A 21,742-nucleotide genomic window follows, 5' to 3' on the forward strand; every position below is an offset into this window, starting at 1 on the left:
TGTTATTTTCTTTAGGTCATTTTCTTTCTTTTCTTGGACAGGCATTTTAGATGGACAATGAGGTAAGCACAGAAAGAAGCATGAGGAAGACAGCATTCTTAATTACTTTTGGAAAACTGAGCAGTGCTTTCATTGACTCCAAAGCTCCTTCTACTACAACTCTCTTCCCCTTTTTAAAAATCATGTATATTCTTCCATTGATAATATATAGTTGTGATTTGTACAGCACCATGATCATAATAATTAATACATAAAATTGGCATAACTCAAAAGTCTGTGGTCACTCATATTGCTAATATTATCAGGATAGAGTATATTACCAACAACGACTTGAAGATGGGAAATATTATAAAAAGACATCCTCAAAGTCTATGTGAATAGAAGTAATCAGGTGGCTCCATGAAGAGTGGTAGACCTGCAGTCAAGAAGATCTGAGTTCAAGTCCAGACTCAGACATTAGTCATATGACCCTGGACATGACAAGTTATCTCTGTTGGTCCCATTTTCCTTATCTATTAAATGGGGATGACAATAATACCTATGTCTCAGGATTATTATAGGGATAAAAAGAAATAATATTAGTGAAGTTCCTTTATAAACCTTGTATATTATTATATGTAATATGTAATGTAAATATTCTATGTGAATTATGTGTTATATAAATATAACTAATTAACATAAATACTAGCTATTAAATTATATAATTGTATATAATATAATTTAATAAATTAATATAATAAATGAATACAAATACTAGCTATTATAATAATTAGTTTATGAAAGGAAAGGGATTCATCATGACCCAAATATGTCAATAAGTGTGGCATTTTTATCAATGAACTAACAATAACAACAACAACAAAAACCTAGAAGAAAGTATTAAGATTATTAGATAGAATTTCTATGAAGCATTTATGCAAGGATTTAGACAAAGATTACACCAGACTAGAAGCTGTGAATGCATTTTAATCTGTACTGGTTGGGAGAGTGTGCATAGGGAGCTTCTGGGTTCATCACTCATGTACTGTATCATCCATATACAGATATTTATCACCCAGAGTACTGTAGCACATCTAAGCCCTCATTGCTTAAATTCTGTGAATTTAATTTAAATTCTTAAATTCACATTCCGCTATGACTGTCCTATTTATCAGAACTAGGTCCTTGATGTTTAAATTGATTTCCCCCTCTAAACAAATCAATGAGCATGTAGTTGCATATGTGCCACTTATTTTAGTCATTGTATTGTAATAATGAAACATGAAGTCCCATTGAATGTGTGTTTCACAATTGTGAAAGTGATGTGAGAGTGTCAAGGGCAAATGAAACCATCTATAACAGGGAAAGAAACAAGTGTGATGTGGTATGCCTATTATATGCCAGTCCTAAGAATCTCTTCTGTCCTCCATAATCTTTCCAAGACCACTGACAGTGGCTCAAAAATAATATCAGCCAGTTCTTTTAGTACCTTGAGATAGGCTTGACTTTAAGAATCCTTTTTAGCTCTAATTCCATAAATGAAAGTTTGGTCTAATTTAGGCTTGCATTTAATTTATACAATGTTACTTTAGATGATCATTTTCTTAACATCAGACCTACTTCACACTTTTGATAATTTATATTTGACATGTCATGTTTTATTACATGAAAAGTTGTGTTAAAATATGAATTCTTCTGCATTGACTAATTAGCTGCACAGTATTTTCCCCTGCAGGTTAGCATGAATTCTGTACCTCTGCAAAATGGAGCTGGAAAATCCCATAATGCACCATTGCCAGGACTCACTATACAGGTAAGCATAGCATGACCTTCTAAGACATATCCAGAAAGGCAGCTGTATCGAATTTTATCTCCTATGTTGAATCTGGCTCCATGGAGGACTCCCTTAAGTATTTCTCCAGGATTTCCACATGTGTGGCTAGGTAGCACTGTTGGAAGAAAGAAAAAATAAGACAAATTAATTTTAGACATTTTTTTCTCTTATTTAAATTCTTGACATGATTCCTTTACATAACTACCAAGAATACAAGATCACTTCCCAACTAGGATGAGTCACATGATGGAAAGCTTTTGTGGAAGCCTCTAAGCAAGGGATTCTTAGACTTTTTGTGTCATGAACCCTTTTGGCAATCGACTTGAAGCCTGTGGTGTCCTGTATTATTGCATGAAGGCACAATTGCCTGAAATGTTAATTTTCAGTTTCAGTTTTGTGAAAATAAAGATATATTTTTCCCATTCAAATGTGCAGATCTTAGATTGAGGATCCATACTCTAAGCTATCTAAATTATTCTATTTCTCACCCTTGTTTTCTCTCTCCTTACATCAAACTAAGAAAATGTCACTCAATTCCAGTCCAGATACCTCCTAATCCTTTAAATTCTAAATTATCCTGCTGACCACATTCTAATACCAACAATGTAGTTATGGTATGGGTCAGGATTAATTAGAACTTTACTGTTTTGGGGAGTGAGAGCCAATATTTGTCCCTCGGAAATGCTCCAAGAAATTTGAGTACTGTCTTTGCAACAATATCATACTCTAACAATTTTCCAAATGCCAAACTTTTTCATTGGGAAGGCATTGCATTGTTACACAGATTTTCTACTTAGTTGATACACCCTTACATCGATTGAGCGAAGTCCAAATTATTTAGCAACTACTATTTGTTTTTGCTCCTTTCAAAGAGAACACGTAGGCAATAATTTAAATTTTTCATTAATTATCCTAATAGTTAAAGACAGTTATTGTTTCCAAAGAAACAGTTTTCCCAATGAGCACTTAATAATGGTGTATATTTTTAGTAAGTACATGAGAAAGAAATCAAGTTTTCTTGTGCAATTATAAAAAAAATGTAATCATTAGTACAGCTCCTGCCCCTCCAAAATACCCCAAGTGACTCTCCAGTGGTCTTTGTAGTAATACATCATAATAGTAACAACTGAAAGGTCAAATGGTACACTGAAGAGAGAGTGAAGACGCAGTATCAAGTTTTATTTCTGGCACATGACAACTGTGAAACTTTGGGTAGTTAATTTAACCTCCCTGTGTCCCAGAAAATACTCTAACACACTAAATTGAAGATCAATTGCTAATTTTCATTGGTGAAGGGAATTTACACATAAGTATTATTCATTATACCAAGAACACTACATGTCAGAATTAATGATGATAATAACTCCCACTACTATAGCACTTTTAAGTTCTATAAAACTGTACTCATATTCAATCTATGAGTATCCTTACCTGGTTAAAAAAATAAGGTTCAGCTAGGGCAGCATAGTGCAGTGTGCTCCAAAAGTCACACTAAACAGTATAATCATATCTAGATCCAGTAACACCTCTACTAATCCTACACCTCAAAGATGTCAAAGAAAAGAAAACAGATCCATTGGGATAATTACATTTATAGTCATCCTTTCTGTGGTGGCAAGAACTAGAAACTAAGGAAATTCATTCCTTTGGGGAATGGCTGAACAGATTATGGTATATGGATGTAATGGGACACTATTATTCTATAAGAAATGAACAAAGAGAAGGTTTCTGATACATTTGGGAAGACTTGCATGAACTAATATGGAACGAAATGAGCATAATAAGGAGAATAAATTACAAAATAACAATTGTGAAGAAAAACAACTTAGGATCTCTGATCAATGACTTGACTGACCATGATTCCACAGAACTGATAATGAAGAATACAATCCACCTCCGGACGAAGAGATGGTACCTCAAAATCTAAAAAGAAACATATGGTTTTTGATTTGGCAAATGAGGGGATGTATTTTGAATACAGAAGGATATTGTTTTTTTCCAGTGAAAGAAAGGTAAGGGGGAGAGAAAACAAATGTTTGTTTATTGGGGAGATAAAAGTAATTTAAAATGTTAAAAAAAGAAAGAATGCCAGATTTAAAGTTCAAGGTCTTGGATCTGAATTCTAGACACATCCTACCTTGTGAACTTGGGCAAGTCATTTATTTTCTCTGGTGCTCACTTTCTCCGTCTACAAAATGATGGGAATAAATTAGATGATTTTAAATTCCTTTTCAACTATAAGTTTATGACCAAATGAAAATCTCAGAATCACAGAGAAAGTAGCAAAGTCAGGATTTGAACTTCAGTTTTCAGACTCTATAATCAGTAATTTATTTTCATTAAACATGGAACAGGAACGTGCCTCCCACTTCATGTTTTTCTTCATCTTACAGCTTTAAAGAAAAAGTAGATAAAAGATCAAGGAGTTTCAGATGATTTGTTATAGATGAAGTTCAAGAAGTTGCATAATATCAAACAGACACCATGATATTCAATAGCCACTTAGGTAAAAAAAAAAATGTGAGATGGATTATTGACAGTTTGGCTAGTAGTGATCACACAAGGCTCCTAGGCTACATTTTGTGCCCCTGGAACCATGGGCAAGTATACTTATACTTTTAGATCCACTTCCCATTCTCTTTCATCTCACCACTGGGATTTTGAATCTATTGATTTTTAGGTATGTCACGCAGATCTCTGAAAGTAGTATTGATCTCAATTTTCTACCTTTCAGTAGATCAGATTAGTATCAGTAGTCTACATTAGTATTAAGGTAGGACTCAAGGAAAGAGAGATGAATGCTAAGAAGACAGTTCAGTCTAGGGGGACTGGATCATAGGTTCAAAGATTTAGGGCAAGAAGGGACTTTGAAAGTAATCTTGTTCATTCCTTGCATTATACCGATGAACAACCTGAGACACAGAGTGGTTAAACAGCCTACCCAAGATTATATAGGTGGTACTTGGAAGAGTCAGAATTCAAACTCTGTTCCTCTGCATCCAAATCCAAGTGATCTTTCCACTCACTGATTCTTTGAATTGTTACCTGTGTATCCTCTAGAATAGCAAGTGATTGGATCGACTCTTTTCCATCTAAATTCCTAAGGTCAATTTGATAGGAAGCATATGGTCAGGAATCAGAACTTTTACTCTCAGAGTATGAGGTATTGTATGACAAACAATCCTGGTGTTATTTATTATAGCACACCAGGAAAAGAAAAATGGTGGCCTATTTCAACACTCCTTAACACCATTTTATTGCATCTTGTCCAAGAACATATAAAAATCCATCACTGGCACCAGTGGCATCTGTAATATTCTTCTTCATAAATTTAGGCTACATCCTCCTGACTGGGGTTGGATTTTACTATTATTCATCATTCATATTGCCCCTGGATGCTTTGCCATCTTTCTCTTGTTCTTTTCCCATCTCTTTTCTTTTTTAATCTTCTCCGTATTGTACAGCTAAATGTTCCATGTTTTAAAACTTCTATGCCATTTTAACCTCTTAAATAGGATGGTTATTAAATAAATCTAATAACTTAATTGAATATATCAATGATAAAAACATACCTTTAATATGAATGACCTGAAAGATCACTGAAATGCATATTATATATTGATTGGTGGTTTAAGCCATTCATGTTTAGCAGCATGTGCAGACAGGTGTTTAAAAATAGATTTCAGTGATAAGAACAAAAATATAATTTTCCCTTTGCTGAAGTGAATTATTTCATATACACACACACACACACACACACACATAATATTAGTGGGTTTTTTTCAGTTATTTTGTAGTTCCATCTACCTTTGGTGTATGAGAATGTGAGTCATAATAGATTATATCTACATAGAATTTTAAAGCTTCCTAAGTTCTTTTCTCCCCAATTATTATGAAAGCAAAAACAGCATGAAGTTTCAAGTATTATTGGTCCCACTTTACAGATGAGAAATCTGAGATTCAGAGAATTTAAGTGACCTGCTTATTGTTACACAGTAAGTAGTAAAACAAAAATTTTAACCCATTTCTCCCAAATAAAGGCTTTTTTTTCACTATGCTTTGAAAGCACCGAGATAATATATATATATATATATATATATATATATATATATATATATATATATATATATATATATATATATATATATATGTAAATGGGCTTCCAGACAAACTTGGGGTATTTTGCCTACTGTTGCTTATGTGGAAAGAGATGTGACTCCAGTTTGGTGGAGAGAATGTTGAACAGGACATGATGTTGAGTACTTGTATAAGCAAAGGAAACTTGTGACAGTTTCTTCAGAAACATTTGTGGTTAGAGACATTCTTTTAGAGAGACACTTTGAGAGAAAGTAGCCACAGACAAACGGAAGAACTCATCTCCTCAAAATGTTCCCAGTTTTCAACTTGCATTCATAGAGATTCCAGAATAGACCTTGTTGGGTAAGAAAGACTTTCTTTCTTTGTGTTTAGATCTCAACTTCCAGCTAAAAGTTAATTCATTCTTGAATATTCTTGGGTATTTATTATCTATATAATTTGTCTGATTTCTGTTTGCTTGGATAAATTTTACTCTCTATTTGCTGTTTGTGATGGTCTTTTATAAAATTAACTTAGAAGCTAAGCTATCTAGGGAAAACTGAGGGCTACCTGTCCCCTTAAGTGTGATTAGAGTAGTAGCTTTTGTTATGAACCTATGATACTCTTAGGTCAGCAATGTTTGAGGTAGACATACAGATATAATTCTCACCCAATATCTCTCTTAGAAATGAGTAAAGAAAGGAAACAAATGATCAGACAAGGGACTTTCTCTAATCCCTTCAAGGTGAAAATCACGGTCTCTCTTGGAAAAGAAGGTTCCTGAGATATTTCTCTATATTACCTATGAGGTATATCTATACATTTAGACAATCACTGGAAATACTGCAACATATGTTAGACATACAGACATAGATATATACATATATACATACATATATTTTTTCACTAAATTTCCCTAAATATCTCCTGCCTCCCCCCTCTCTCTCTTTCTCTCTCTCTCTCTTCCTCCTCCTCTTCTCTCTTCTCTCCCCCTTCCCTCTCTCACTTCTTTTACCCCTCTCTTTCTCCTCTTTGATATCTTTGTATTAAAACAAGGATTCAAATTTAAGAACTTCAGGTACCTGGGTAAATTTTGAAGTCCTCACTGAGGCCTTTTTATTTACTCACCTGAACAAACACAAAATAGATTTTGATTTTAACAACTCATGGCATATGAGTTTAAATTCTATTAAACTATTTTCAATTTTTCTTCAGTTTTATTATATAACTTTTCTTCCTTTGGCAACATGGTAACTGTTCTAAGGAAGTTAGCATTCAGTAAAACTTGCACTGTTTAGAGTTGCACCTCCCCGCCCCCCCCCATGAAATTCTAGAGCCCTGTTTCTAATCAAAAACTTCATATTGCTCAAATCCATTTGTGACCATAGAGAAGAGATGCTCACTGGAAAGATGAATTGAATCTGCAGATTGCATAACTGTGCTGCAAGCAAACATCAAATTCTTTTTATCAAAAGCAGGCTAAAAAATGTCATACTTATTTGTTTCTTCATTTAAAAGAAAGCATTGAGAAGGAATAAATTTTGTTGGTAGTATATACTGAGGTTTATAACCATTTGGGAGAAGGGAGATATATAGTATTGAATGCTGTGTTTGGAATAAAAGGACTTTTCACCTCTATGGGTTCCAGTTTTCTCTTCTGCAAAGTGAGGGATTAAAGTTGATGACCTGGAGGAAGGTCCTTTCCAACATTCTTATTCTATATCTTGGAATACCTGCATCATTCTTACTGTATAGAACAGTCTACTTTTGACCTGTTCAGGGGTCACATGGAGGGAGTCCTGGTTTTCTAAGGTAAAAATCTTACCTTTGTTCTAGATAGTCTTATTTCATTTTTGAAATGAAAATTTTGGGTTTAATTCAACTCCCATAAGTCCAAAGACTTTTAATGGCTAAAAATTTAAGAAAAATATTTTAATAAAGTATTATACAAGATTCCTAATCTGGCTAGAGTTTTCTGTCATATAGGAAGACTCAGTTTTATCCTGGTGGAACACCTGAGGTAACCGCTAAATACTTTTGAAAATTGACCTGAACTCCGAGAGATCTGAATAGACTGAAATACTAAATTTAAATCATATGAATGCAATGAGAAAAGAAACTATGTCTTCCCAGTGATTTCCCTTCCAAATGTAAGAAACTTTAGAAGTATTGAATATTTCCCCACTTTTCTCGGACTAGCTTTCTCCCCATTAGCATTTAAGAATGTTAGTGATAGGCTTTTGATGGGATAAATATCTAAAAATAACACATTAATCACATGTTTCATGGATCCTGGAAAAATTATTCCAAAGTTAAAATGAAAAATTCCATAGACATAAATGTAATTTACTAATTTGCCAATGATAATGACTGCAATAGGCTAACAGCTATCACAAACTTTCAGGACCAATTGTTCATGCAACCTATGCAAATAAGCTATCCTACAAATAGGACTTGTCACACCATACAATGTTGTTGCTGTTTTCCTAACCTGATATCTGTGGAGAGCACCAAGAAATGAGCTAATTTAACTAGGCCATAGAACAAGCTGTTGCACTGTTGGACAGGAAGACAGATGAAAATGACAACCATGCTCCATGAAATATGCAGGAGTTCACAAGATGCCATGGCTTGTCTACATGAGCCATTTCATTATATTGCTTATGATCTTATAAATTGAAACCAAATTGATCAGGGAAACAACAAAAACAAAACAACATTATGTGCAAAATCTGGTCTATGTGCCCCCAGACTTTGACAAAACAAAATAATACAGACTAAAGAGAAAGACGTCAAGGACTGCAGTGATCTGTGATAATAAATTGGTATAAGCATCCTAATAACCTCTTAACATGAAGTTGCACGCCAGAAACAAAGAGACATACTTAGACAATAAAAGTTGGATATGCATAAGGAACTGTTGACAACTTCTGAAAAGTTAGAATTAGGAATTCTTGGCATCTCAACATTTCTAGAAGATGATGATGTCTGTGAAATATAGCAGCTGGCATTACTTTGGTCAGTGGTGATTTTACTTAAAATTGGAATATCTCACAAGGAGCAGGAAGATGCAAATGGCTTTAGCATAAGGAAAACATGGGTTTGAGGGCTGATTCTGGGTGGTCACTGACCTTTTCAGCACACCAGGTTACCCTCTGATAAGAAACTGCAGAGGAAATGGATACTTTCATTGCTAAAATGATTTCCTTTAACAAGAATTCTCTATAACAAGAAAAGCTCAAGCTCAAATTTTAAAAGATATTTTAAAAAGAAATTAATGTGTTTCCTACATTTCAGAATTAGAACTGAGGTATCATAGCTATGGATAGACCAGAAATAGCCTCACAGCTGTCACTGGTCAAGGTTCAATGTTATGCCACACATATCCTATTATAAAAGTGTCAGTTTCTTTCCCTGACACCTCTGTTGATGACAGAAAGACACATGGAAGAGTCTAAATGTAAAATCATCATTGTGGTTGAATAGACTTGTGGTGAGTGAATGAGGGTATACTGAAAGTTTATAAATATCGTGTGTGTGTGTGTGTGTGTGTGTGTGTGTGTGTGTGAGAGAGAGAGACAGAGAGAGAAAGAGAGAGAGAGAGAGAGAGAGAGAGAGAGACAGAGACAGAGAGAGAGACAGAGACAGAGACAGAGAGAGAGACTGAGAGAGAGACAGAGAGACAGAGAGAGAGAAAGAGAGACAGAGACAGAGACATTCAGAGAAAGAGACAAAGCAATAATATTACTGTGGGTATGTTGAGCATGAGCAGTGGATAGAGTCAGGAAGGTCCTTCTTTCTTATTTCAAATCTGGACTCAGACATTTACTAGCAGTGACCCTGGGCAAGTCATTTTAACCCTGTTTCCCTCAGTTTCCTTACATATAAAATAAGCTGGAGTAGGAAATGGCAAACCATTTCAGTATCTTTTCCAAGAAAGCTCCAAACTGATTCATGGAGAGTCAGACATTACTGAAAATATGACCAAACAACAACAAAGATTTGTGAGTGGATCTCTTTGCATATAAATCTGAGGAGATGTTTCAAATAAGAATACACATTTCTGTTAGGAATATATCCAGGTGCATATCACTAAAAACACTCCAAGAGGAATGTTCATACTCACTCTGAATATTAGAATATTCTGAAGCCTTAAGAGCCATCAAAGGGGAAAGAGAAAGCCTGAGAATAGCTGGCAGAATTAAAGTTTGAATATGACCACATGTGAAAGTCTTATAACAATAAATATACATTTAAAGATCTGGTTTATGAAAGAAAATGAAAGGAATGTGCATATATTCCTTAAGGTCCATTCCAAGGCCCACTTTTGTGGGATTTTTGTTTGGGATTTTGAAGTCCTAGCTTCTACTTCTAGTTCTCTTATTAGTTGTATGAACTTGGGCAAGATAATCACAGGGTTTTAGTTTTTTTCATCTCTTAAGTAATGATTGAAACTAGGTTTGATGCCCAAAAACATCCTTTAAAATGACCAATTCCTTTGGTCTCTAGGTCTGACTCATGTTAATCTCTTCCCTCCTTAACCTTTCTGTAACATTTTGTAGATGAACCATTTATTTCTGGCACTTAATTATATTCAAAGTTAACAAATGTTTTAATATCTGTCTCATAATATACTGTGCATGAAGCTTTTTTATTATAATCTTGTTATATTTTCTCTATTTCTTTTGTATTTTAAGTTCTATCTCCCAAATAAGACTATGAGGTTCTTGAGAGCAAATGTAATGGCCTATACTTATTGTTTTGTATTTACAATATTCTCCTCTGTTCCCCCCCCACACACATTCCTGTGCCTAGCATATTGCCGCTACTTAACGAATACTTGAAAAAATGCTCACCCATTCATTTTCTTAATTGAGAGGTTATCACTTCTCAGGTCACAGGAAATGATAATAACACTCATCTGCCTTTATCATATTCATTTTAGCACATTTTCTAAGTGCCACAGTCAGTTTAAGAAGATCACTGAAAAGCTGCAATATCCAAGAGATGGTAGCCAGAATGGTCAAGGGTCTTTAGACTATGGGCTATAAAGATCAAATTAAGAAACTAGGGATGTTTAGCCTGAGAAAAAAAAGCTTCAGGAAATTATAGTTGTCTTCTAGTATTTGTAGGGATATCACGTGGAAGAAACATTATACATGTCCTTTTTGTCTCCAGATTGCAGAACTGGGAGAAATGGGGGAATCTAATGTCCAGAGAAGCTTCTGAATAATTATTGCTATCCAAAAATTAAAATGGGATGCCTTAAGAGGTCCTGACTTCCTGCTCCCTAGAGGTATCCAAGCAGAGGCTGATGGGTATGTCATAGAGGGGATTCCTTTTATATGTGAGTTGAAATAGTTGTTTATTGACTTCCCTTCCAACTCCTCACATCTGAAATTGACTCATCTTCTTCTACACTGTTGGGTTGAGGGAGAAATGCTTTTTGAGGTCATGGGAATTTTACACTCAAGCTATCATCAGGTGATATAAAAGACCTTTCCAGAAGTCCTGGGCGTTACCCTTTCAGGGCTTGGTGTAGAAGTGATTTGTCTCTTGGCACTTTGCCACTGTGGCCCCATACAAGCCAAGCTTGTATAGCCATGACTAGAAACATTGGCTGTCATTCTAATTATGCTCACAGAGAATTCCCTCTGTAACACTACAAATCTGGCAAATACATATGGTCACAATTCAGTGGCTTAATTAGAATATCACATCAAACCTTTAACCCAATGGTGGAAATGATTAAATGCATGTCATATTAAATCCCTTTCCAAGAGAAACGTGAAAACATGATGCTAAAATGAAATACAGCATTAATATTCATTACTAGGTAGGGACAGAAAGCCACGGCACAGAAGGTTTCTGAAATGTAACTGAGGAGCGGAAGCAGTTTTAACAGCATGTCTACAATCAATGAAATTTCATTAGGTGCATTCATGGGAAAATTATGTCCCAGATGTCTTGTATCAAACTATTTGTTTACACTTTGTCTTTCCAGTAGTCTGTACAATTTAGGAAATCAAACCTCAAGTATATATTATATAAACCACTTCAGGTTTTGGTGAATTTCTTTTCTGTGTGCTGATGACCTGGATAGTAGCAGTACCAGCAGCTGACATGCATATTTGAGCCAGATTTATGGTTTTATTAGTTTCAGGAATTTTTGTGGTGGAAACTTATTTATTAAGAGCCTACTATGTACCAAGCACTTTAGTTAGCAGTGCAGACAAAGATAAAAATGAAATAGTCTCTGCATTGAGGAGCTTGCATTTGCCTGAGGTGGCAGGGGTGGGGATGCACAGATAAATATATCTAAAGCATATACAAAACTGCTACAATGTAATTTTAAGGGAATGGGAAAGTGCTAAGTACTGGGGCAGGGGCAGGGGCAAAGTTAAGAGTCTTCCAGAAAGCAGTGCCTAGGCTGAGCCTTAAAGGAAGCTTCACAATCAAGACTGCATCTTGACAAATGAAAAATCAGAAGTGATGTACAGAAGGAAATAGTATGATACATTATTCTTCATAGAGGAGGCAGCTAGGTGGCACGTTAGATAAAGTACTTAGCCTGGCGTTAGGCAGTCCTGAGTACAAATGCAGTTTAGCAACTTGTGGGCAACTTAGGATCTTAGAGAGTGGTATGATTCAATGACAGGTTCAGGGTTAAAGAGCTAGTAGACTTCAGGTATAGGACTTGTGCCCAGGTCTCCCTGACTCCAATGTAGCCTTCTATCTATGATGTCATGAGAATTCTTTTATGTTTATATACATACACATGAATCTGTAGAAAGGACAGGTAAAATAATTTATCTCTCCCATATATTACTGTCTGATCAAGTTCCTGTTTTCCTCAGTCTTGAAATGAAACTTTATTTGCTTTATACAGTCCCTGAATACTTTCACAAAACAATAATTTGCCTAAATAATAGTGTGGAGGAAGAGAGTTATAGAGAGGGAGATAGATACTAGTCAACAAATAACATTTAATCATCTTTGTTTTCAGAATACCATGATGTCCCCAGCCAGGGAGAGAAGAGAAGACATTACATCTTTAAGGAGCTTATAGACAAACGGGAAAATGTGTTTAAAATGAAAGGGACTAATGTATATAGAAAATATATGGTTAGGCTTACAGTTAACTACAATGAGGTGGACATGCATCCATGATAAGGTATATAGTTTGTGCATTTGCTGAAAGGAAAATATATGATTTGTTGAAAAAGGTGAGGGTGGGTGAAATTCAGGGAATCATAGTAGTTGAAGAGTCCTCAGATATTGTCTAAACTGAAAGTCAGAGAAAAATAGTATTCTTGACAAGAATAAATAGTCATCTAGCCTCTGTCCAAAGTAAAATCTATCTTCTTCAAGTTTCAAAAGGACAACTACATGCAATTCTGCCCTCTGAGACCAAGGAGTAGTCTAACTTTCCTTCCACAGTATTTGATGATGCCCCTCATGAAATGTAGCATCACGAAATGAACATGATATTCCAGATGTTGTTTGACTGGAGAAGGCAAGCATGTGATAATGTTTATGTTGAAAACTTTAATTTGCATGCAATATCTTGAATTCTACTTTCTTTCTTTCAATATGGTACAAAGTACTCTGGAATGTGGCCTTTCTCCTCATATTTTCTTAAAGCCCCCAAAATTAGCATATATGCACATGTATGTGTATGTGTACCTGTGTTTTTATATATTTGTAGGGCCTATATTAGCAGCTGAACACCTTTGCTAAAATAGTACATTTGCATCTTAAATCCTTTCAGTATATTGTATAGCATGTGGAGTTCTTCAAGTTAAATCAATTTACTTTGAAGCACACTTTAGAGCTAGCTATCTGGGCTATCAATAAAACTGAAAGATAGTAAATTTCAAAATAGATATCCAACAGTAAATTTATAGAAAAAGGTAAAGTTAGGCAATGTGGTTTAGAGATGGAAAAAGAGTAAAAAAGAATATTATTGCCTTTTTTCTCCCAAATGAAACACACACATTTTTAAATGTACATATTATGAAATTTTTCTCTCACACCAGAAATAGCATGAATAATGAATGAGTTTTAACAACAAAAACAATAGCTAACATTTACATAATACTTACTATATGCCATGTACTGTGCAAAGTGCTATATAACGATTACCTCATTTGAGCCTTATTACAACCTTGGAAGGTAGATAATAATTTATTCCCATTTTACATATAAGGAAACCGCAGCAGAGAGTTTATACAGATATCAAACACCTGAGGTCACCTTTGTACTCAGGATTGCCTGACTCCAGGTCAAGTGCTTTATCTAATGTGTCACCTCGGTGCCTCTTCTATGAAGAATAATGTGTCATACTACTTCCTTCTGTACATCACTCCTGGTTTTTCATTTGTCAAGACACAACCTTGATTGTGAAGCTTTCTTTAAGGCTCAGCTTAGGCACTTCTTTCTACAAGAATCTTAACTTTATCTCCTGCTCCTTCTCTAGTGGTTAGCACTTTCCTTAAAATCACATTGTAGCAGCTTTGTATATACTTTGTATCTATCTGTGAATCTCTTACCCCCTGGCCCCCAACCTCCTGCAAATGCAAGCTGCTCAATGCAGAGACAATTTAATTTTTATCTTTGTCTGTACTGCTTAGCAAAGTGCTTGGTACATAGCAGGCATTTGATAAATATTTGTTCATTGACTTTTAGATGGAGAATCACTACCATGACACCAACAATTTTTTAGCCATTAGAAAATGGGGCTTTCATGAGTCAATTTAAAATTAGGCCTAAAAGATATCAAAAGTGGGGGCTGAGCCAAGATGGTGGAGTAAAAGAAGTAGGGACTTGCTTGAGTGCTCCCCCAAACCCCTCTAAATACCTATAAAAGTGACTAAACAATTTCTAGAGCAGTAGAACCCACAAAATGAAAGAGTGAAACAAATTTCTAGCCCAAGACAACCTGGAAGGTCAACAGGAAAGATCTGTTGCACCATGCTGGGAGAGGACTACAGTCCAGTGTGGGCATAGGCATAGACTGGGTCCTACCAAAGCTAGAACAGGTCTCAGGGGACTGAATGATAGATAACTGTGGTGGTTCCCTGACTTCTCAACCCACAAACACTAAAGACCATTTAGAAGGTCAGTAGGAAAGGTCTGGTGGACCTGGATGAGAGAAGAGTGTGGTCTGGCCCCAACCCCAGGGCAACAGCTACTTCAGGAGTTTTTGGCCCATAGACAGTGACAGGATTGAGCAGCTGATCAGAGGAGAATTGCAGAAATCTCTTTGCTGGCACTGAGGCAAGATCCTCTCACTTTGCATGTGCTTGGATCTGGAGCACTGGTATGGCTGGCAGAATTTGTGGTGGTAGTGGAGAGGAAATCTTCTTCACAGATCCAAGGCAGAAAAAAGGGCTTGTGATCACTCACAGATCAGAGCACAGGCCAGGAGAGAAATAAACACCTGTCCTTTGATCAAATCACCTTGGAGGAACTAAAAATTTACAGGTCCTTAGAACTATCTCTGAAAGTAGCTCCGCAAAACCTCTAAAGCTTGGGACAGTACAACCTCTACACTGTGAGCAGAGCCTTATCTTTACAAAATGTTAAATAGTCAAGTAATTGACTGGGAAAATGATGAAACATCAGAAAAAAAAACAAAAACCTTAGACTATAGAATCTTACTTTGGTGACAAAGAAGATCAAAACATGCAACCAGAAGAAGACAACAAAGTCAAAGCTCTTACGTCAAAACCCTCCAAGCAACATATGAATTGATCTCAGACCACAGAAGAATTTGGAAAACCAACTAAGAGACGTAGAGGAAAAATGGCAAAGAGAAATGAGAGTGATGCAAGAACATAATGAAAAAAGAGTCAACAGGTTGCCAAAATACTGAAGAAAATAATACCTTAAAAATAGACTTGGTAACCCAAGTGGCAAAAGATGTATAAAAAGCCAATGTGAAAAGAATGCCTTCAGAAGCAGAAATGGTCTTGGAATTAGAAAAAGAGGTCCAACAGCTCACTGAAGAAAACAATTCCTTAAAAATTAGAATGGAGCAAATGGAAGCTTATGACTCTATGAGAAATCAAGAAATTATAAAACAAAACCAAATGAATGAAAAAAAGTAGAAGACATGTGAAATATCTCACTGGAAAAACAACTGACTTAGAAAATAGATCCAAGAGAGATAACTTAAAAATTATTGTACTACCTGAAAGCCATGAACAAAATAATAACCTGGACATCATTTTTCAAGAAATTATGAAGCAAAACTCCTTTGATGTTCTGGAACCAGAGGGAAGAATAGAAATTAAGGGAGTCCACCAATCACCTCCTGAAAGATATCCCAAAAGGAAAACTCCTAGGAATATTACAGTCAAATTCCAGAATTTCCAGGTCAAAGAGAAAATATTGCAGACATCAAGAAAGAAAGAATTCAAGTATTGTGGAAACACAAATAGGATAACACAAGATTCAGCAGCTTCTACATTAAAATTTGGAATATGATATTCTGGAGATGAAAGGAGCTAGGACCAAAACCAAGAATGACCTGCTGAGTAAAACTGAGTGTAATCCTTTGGGGATGGGGGGAATGGATATTAAATGAAATAAAGGATTTTCAGGCATTCTTGACAGAAAGACCAGAGTTGAATAGAAAATCTGACTTTCTAAAACAAGATTCAAGAGAAGTATGAAAAGGTAAACAAGAAAGAGAAATCATAAGGAACTTATTAAAGTTGAACTGTTTACATTCCTAGGTGGAAAGATGATATTTGTAACTCATGAGATCTTTCTCAGTATTAGGGTAGTAAGAGGAAATATAGGTATAGATAGATAGATGGATGATAGATAGGTAGATAGATAGATAGATAGATAGATAGATAGATAGATAGATAGATAGATAGATAGATAGATAGATAGATGGCACAGGTTGAGTTGAATATGCAGGGATGATACTTGAAAAAATATAAGTAAGCAGTGAAAGAGGAATATATTAGGAGAAGGATAAAGGAAGAGGTAAAATTGGATAAATTATCTCACTTTAAAGAGGCAAGAAGAAGCTTTTATAGTAGAGGGAAAGAGGGGAAAGGTGAGCTTTACTCTCATTAAATCTGACTTAAGGAAGGAATAATATACACACTCATTTGGGTATGCAAATCTATCTTACCCTACAAGAAACTAGAGGGAAGGGCATAATGGGGGGAGGTGGGGGGGGGAACATGATAAGAGGGAGGTCAGATTGGGAGAAAAGGTAATCAGAAGCAAACACTTTTGAGAATGGACAGGGTCAAAAGAGAGAAAGAATAAACGGGGGGTAGGTTAGGATGGAGGGAAATATAGTTAGTCTTTCACAACATGACTATTATGGAAATATTTTGCATAACTACATATGTATAACCTATGTCAAACTCCTTGCCTTTTCAATGGGCATGGGTGGGGAGGGAGGAAGGGAGAGAATTTGGAACTCAAAGATTTAAGAACTAATGTTCAAAACTGTTTTTACATGCAATTGCAAAGATACACAGGCAATGAGGTATAGAAATCTATCTTGCCCTACAGGAAAATAGAAGGAGAAGGGGATAAGAGAAGGGGGGGAGTGATGCAAGAGAGGGAAAATTGGGGAAGAAGCAATCAGAATGCATGCCTTCTTGGGGAACAGGAGGGAAGAGATAGGGAGAAAATTTAGAACTCAAAATATTATAGAAATGAATATTAAAAACTAAAAATAAAATAAAGAATATTTTTTAAAATGTCAAAGAATGGTTGTGAATATGAAAATTAGGATAGAGATTTTTCAATTTTTTCAAAATTCTCACCTTAACTTACACCAAATAAAACAAAGATATCTACATATGTTGTAGAACAGGAGAGGCCTGTACATGAAACTGTTTCTATATCATGGGAAGCTTGCTTTTCTTTGTATATAATAAACTCAATATGTAACTTTCAAAGTTGTCACACTTTTCTGTGATTCCTTTTGGCCTTTATTCTGTTAAAGAAAGAATCTCTCCTTCCAGGAAGAAGACATACAGGAATACGATTCTCCTATGAATATGAAAAGTCAAATAGCACAATATGAATACTGAAGGCAAAGTCCGCTACATACACTGGAGCATAAGATTGTATTCATTTTAATACTCCTCCACTCTTTTCCCTAAAGTAACACACACACACACACACACACACACACACACACATACACACACGAATTTGCATGTCTTTGTGTAAATATATTAAATTCTCTATGAGTAGGAACAAAACATAGATTTAGGGTTAGGAGTCGCCTTAGTAGTCTAGTCAAAACCCTCAAACAGCATTTATTTCTTGCTGAGGAAACTGAGACACAGAGGACCTAAGTGATTTACCCAAGTCACACAGGGAGGAAGCAGCAGAGCTCAGTTGTGAAACAGATTTCTTGAACTTGTACTCATCTCACTGATCCACAGTTCCATAAAAAGTGTTAACAATTCTATCTTCAGCAGGATCTTATCAGAATTCAAAGCAACCTGAAACTCAGGAATATACTATATCAACATTATTTTAAAAATTTAGACAAGAAAATCAACACAGAGATAGATATTAAGTGTACTGTGGGATTTTTAACAGTTTGCAAATCTTGGACAAAAGCTATAGCATGTCTTCTGTGTAATTTAAGCCATTCTCAATTGCTGTACTCTGGAAATTTGAAGAGATACAGCTTGTGTCTCATGTGATAAAATTAGAAGAGAGAGGATGCCAAAGCAATTGTAGCTTGGTAAGATGAAGGATAATCAGTATGTATCATGTGGTCAGATGAAAAGCTTCAGGGACAATACAATTTGAAGCAATGTTGCATTGATGCCTAATCAAGAGAGAATGATAACAGCAGGCAGGAAGGATTGCCTTGGAGCAACAAGAGAGGCTGTGACACTTGGGCCAAAAGATTATGTTCGATGGGAGATTTAAGAACCAAACCTGGATGAAAGTAATAGGACCTACAGGTAGCAGCGGTGGTCAGCAACTAAAAGATAACAATTCAATATTCTTTTCTGTAAATAAAGCAATTCTTTGTTTCAGAATTATTCATGCTGTCAAGGGTAACGTAAGAGTGTGTAAATGACTCCTATGGGAATGATCTTATTGGGAATAATTTGAAAAGCCATAATCCAACACTCCATACAATACAGATTAAATATGAGAGCTCAGTAAAATCCAACAGGTAACTTAAAATGACCTACCAGACACAACAGACAAGATACATTTCACTGCTCTAAGATAATATTCTCAAGGGCATACCCTTCACTCACATGGATTATAATCATTCTAGGTCTTTTTTTTTTTTCAGGTAGCTTTAAAAAAATATTCCCAAATTCTCATCATCCTCCCAGTTTCTCTCCCACTAACTGAAAAGGCAAATAAAAAGAAAACTGATTATATACGTAAAGTCATGCAATATATATTGGCATGTTAGCAATGTTGAAAAAAAAGGAAGAAAAAAGTGAAAAAATATATGCTTTATTCTACATTCCAATTCCATCAATTCTTTCTCTGGAGGTGAATAGCATTTTTCATCATGAGTTCTTTGGAATTGTCATAGATCATTGTATTGACCAGAGTAGCGAAGTCTTTCATAACTGATTATATTTTCAACATTGCTATTACAGTGTAAAATGTTTTCTTTGTTTGCTCATTTACTTTTAATCAGTTCATTTGTCTTCCCAGATTTTTCTGAAACCATTCATTTCTATCATTTCTTATAGCACAATAGTATTCTATCATATTCACATGCCACAACTTGTTCAGTGATTCCCCAGTTGATGGACATTCTCTCAATTTCCAATTTTTTGCCAAATCAGAAAGAGGTACTATAACTTCTTTTGTATTATTAGCTGTTTTCTTTTAAAAAATCTCTTTGTTACACAAAACTAGTAGCAATGTTGCTAGGTCAAATGCCCCAGTTTTATAACCATTTGGGGTATAGTTCCAAATTGTTCTCCAGAATTGCAGAACTAGTTCAAAGTTTCACCAACAGTTCAATGGTGTACCTGCTTTTCCACATTCCTTCTAGCATTTGTCATTTTCCTTTGCTGTCATGTTGGTATTGATACCTTGGAATTATTTTAATTTGCATTTTTAATTATTAGTTATTTAGAGCATTTTATATGACTATTGATAGTTTTTATTTTTTATATCTTAATAGATATATTTATGAGTTTTTAAGCAAAATGAAACAATGGCAACAAAAACATTCTCTTTCAATTCAACTTTGCCCTTAGATTCATTCATATTTAGACAATTATCAATTGTCAATCAGATTGGAAGTCTTTATGACTGGTCAAATAGAAATATTAACATTGATTTTTCAGAAATCATCCTGAAGAAAATTGCACACTTTCTACACATTTGGTTCCTAATTTCTTTTGGCCCTTGAAAATGTGGTACTTTCCTATTTTGATGATTATATAAATATGTGATCTTTGTCCTCAGTTTACTTATTAGGTTGGGCATTGGAAGAGAGAATTTCTAAGATCTCTTGCAGTTCTAAATCTTTTCATCCTAATTTTTTGTTAAATTTAGAATTTCATCATTATTGGGAATGCCTAGTGTGAAAATTCCATCTAGAAGATTTATTAGGCACTCATATTTAACTTCACAGAAACATAGAATCACAGATTTGAGCTGAAAGAGACCTCTGAAAACTTCTATTCGACCTGCTTCATTTTTTAAAGGAAGAAAACAAGTTCCATAAAAGTAATTTGGCTTGCTCAACATTATAAAGACTTGGAAAAACAATGATGGGATTCAAACCCAAGGCCTCTGTCTCTAAATAAATAGATTAATAAATAAATAGTCCCATATACATACATATGTACATGTACATATATGTATATATACATATAGTAATACATGTGTATATCTGTATATATTCATTTATAAACCTTAGGGTGCTATATTCATTTTATTATTGTCATTATTACTATGTATTGTGAAAAATAGATATTTATCTAAATAGATTTTTGGTCCAGAAGGACTGAATTATAGGGAAGTAGATATAATTTAAAATTATCTCACCATTTGCCTTTTTTTCTCACATATACCTAACAATTAGATATGAGGGAAACCTGAAAACCAAAAATTTGTCATGGATAAAATTTAGTAATAGACAAATAACTAACCACTGTTTTGTTATATAAATTTGTGTATCATCTATATTGCATGACACTTTCTATCTTATTAGTTTATTCTTGGCTGTCGCTCATTCTAACCTCATTTAATTAGTCTCCTGCATGCTGACAGTTATTTTCTAAAAATATCTTTAAATGAAAGTTATTGAGCTAAGCAGTTTCAGTTTATGGAGCTATGGTCTATTGCTAATTTATGATTTCCACATCCACTTGAACCTAAAAGCTCTTTCCATTATTGGATTAACATAAATAGATCAAATGATATTAAGAAGAGACTACTTCAAAACATAAAACATGTTTCTTTGGTACATATTATGCTGCCTGTGATTTGTGAATGTTAAACTTTCCCAACTGCCAAAGAACTAAAAACAGCTCTTGATTTTTCCACATAAATGGAGGAGAACTGTAGCGTGGGTAATCCAAATCAGTCCATATTCTAAGAATCATTTCTCTTTGGATTTGATGTATGCTTTTTAAATAGATGGACCTTCCTAATTGTTTCAATCCCCTGATTATATACTAGCTGATATTACAGAAGAAACACAACTAGATATAAAATCAAATTGACCTTGGATTAAAACATTGTCTTACTTAAACAAGAAATGACTACATTCTTCTTCCAGAAGATTATGTGATTCCAGACAACAGTGCCTAGAGTATTATAAGCTCTGTATAAATGTTTCTCCTTCCTCTTCTCCTCTTC

General features: G+C 34.8%; 1 protein-coding gene and 1 long non-coding RNA gene across 2 annotated transcripts in view; one reads left to right on the forward strand and one right to left on the reverse strand.

Moving 5' to 3' along the window:
• The window catches only part of CSMD1 (CUB and Sushi multiple domains 1), a 2,598,423-nt gene that overhangs the window by 1,440,867 nt on the left and 1,135,814 nt on the right, over positions 1-21,742 (reverse strand). The window contains exon 4 of the mRNA XM_072634370.1: positions 1,734-1,928. Coding sequence (XP_072490471.1) covers positions 1,734-1,928 — 195 coding nt within the window. The remainder of the gene's footprint in view (positions 1-1,733; positions 1,929-21,742) is intronic.
• On the forward strand, positions 5,724-13,552 carry LOC140527694 (uncharacterized). Its single transcript, XR_011974898.1, has 3 exons — positions 5,724-5,808; positions 11,069-11,208; positions 12,897-13,552. It is a non-coding gene; the product is annotated as an uncharacterized lncRNA (long non-coding RNA).

This window comes from Notamacropus eugenii, chromosome 1 (assembly GCF_028372415.1).
Source record: "Notamacropus eugenii isolate mMacEug1 chromosome 1, mMacEug1.pri_v2, whole genome shotgun sequence".
Taxonomy (NCBI): Eukaryota; Metazoa; Chordata; class Mammalia; order Diprotodontia; family Macropodidae; genus Notamacropus; species Notamacropus eugenii.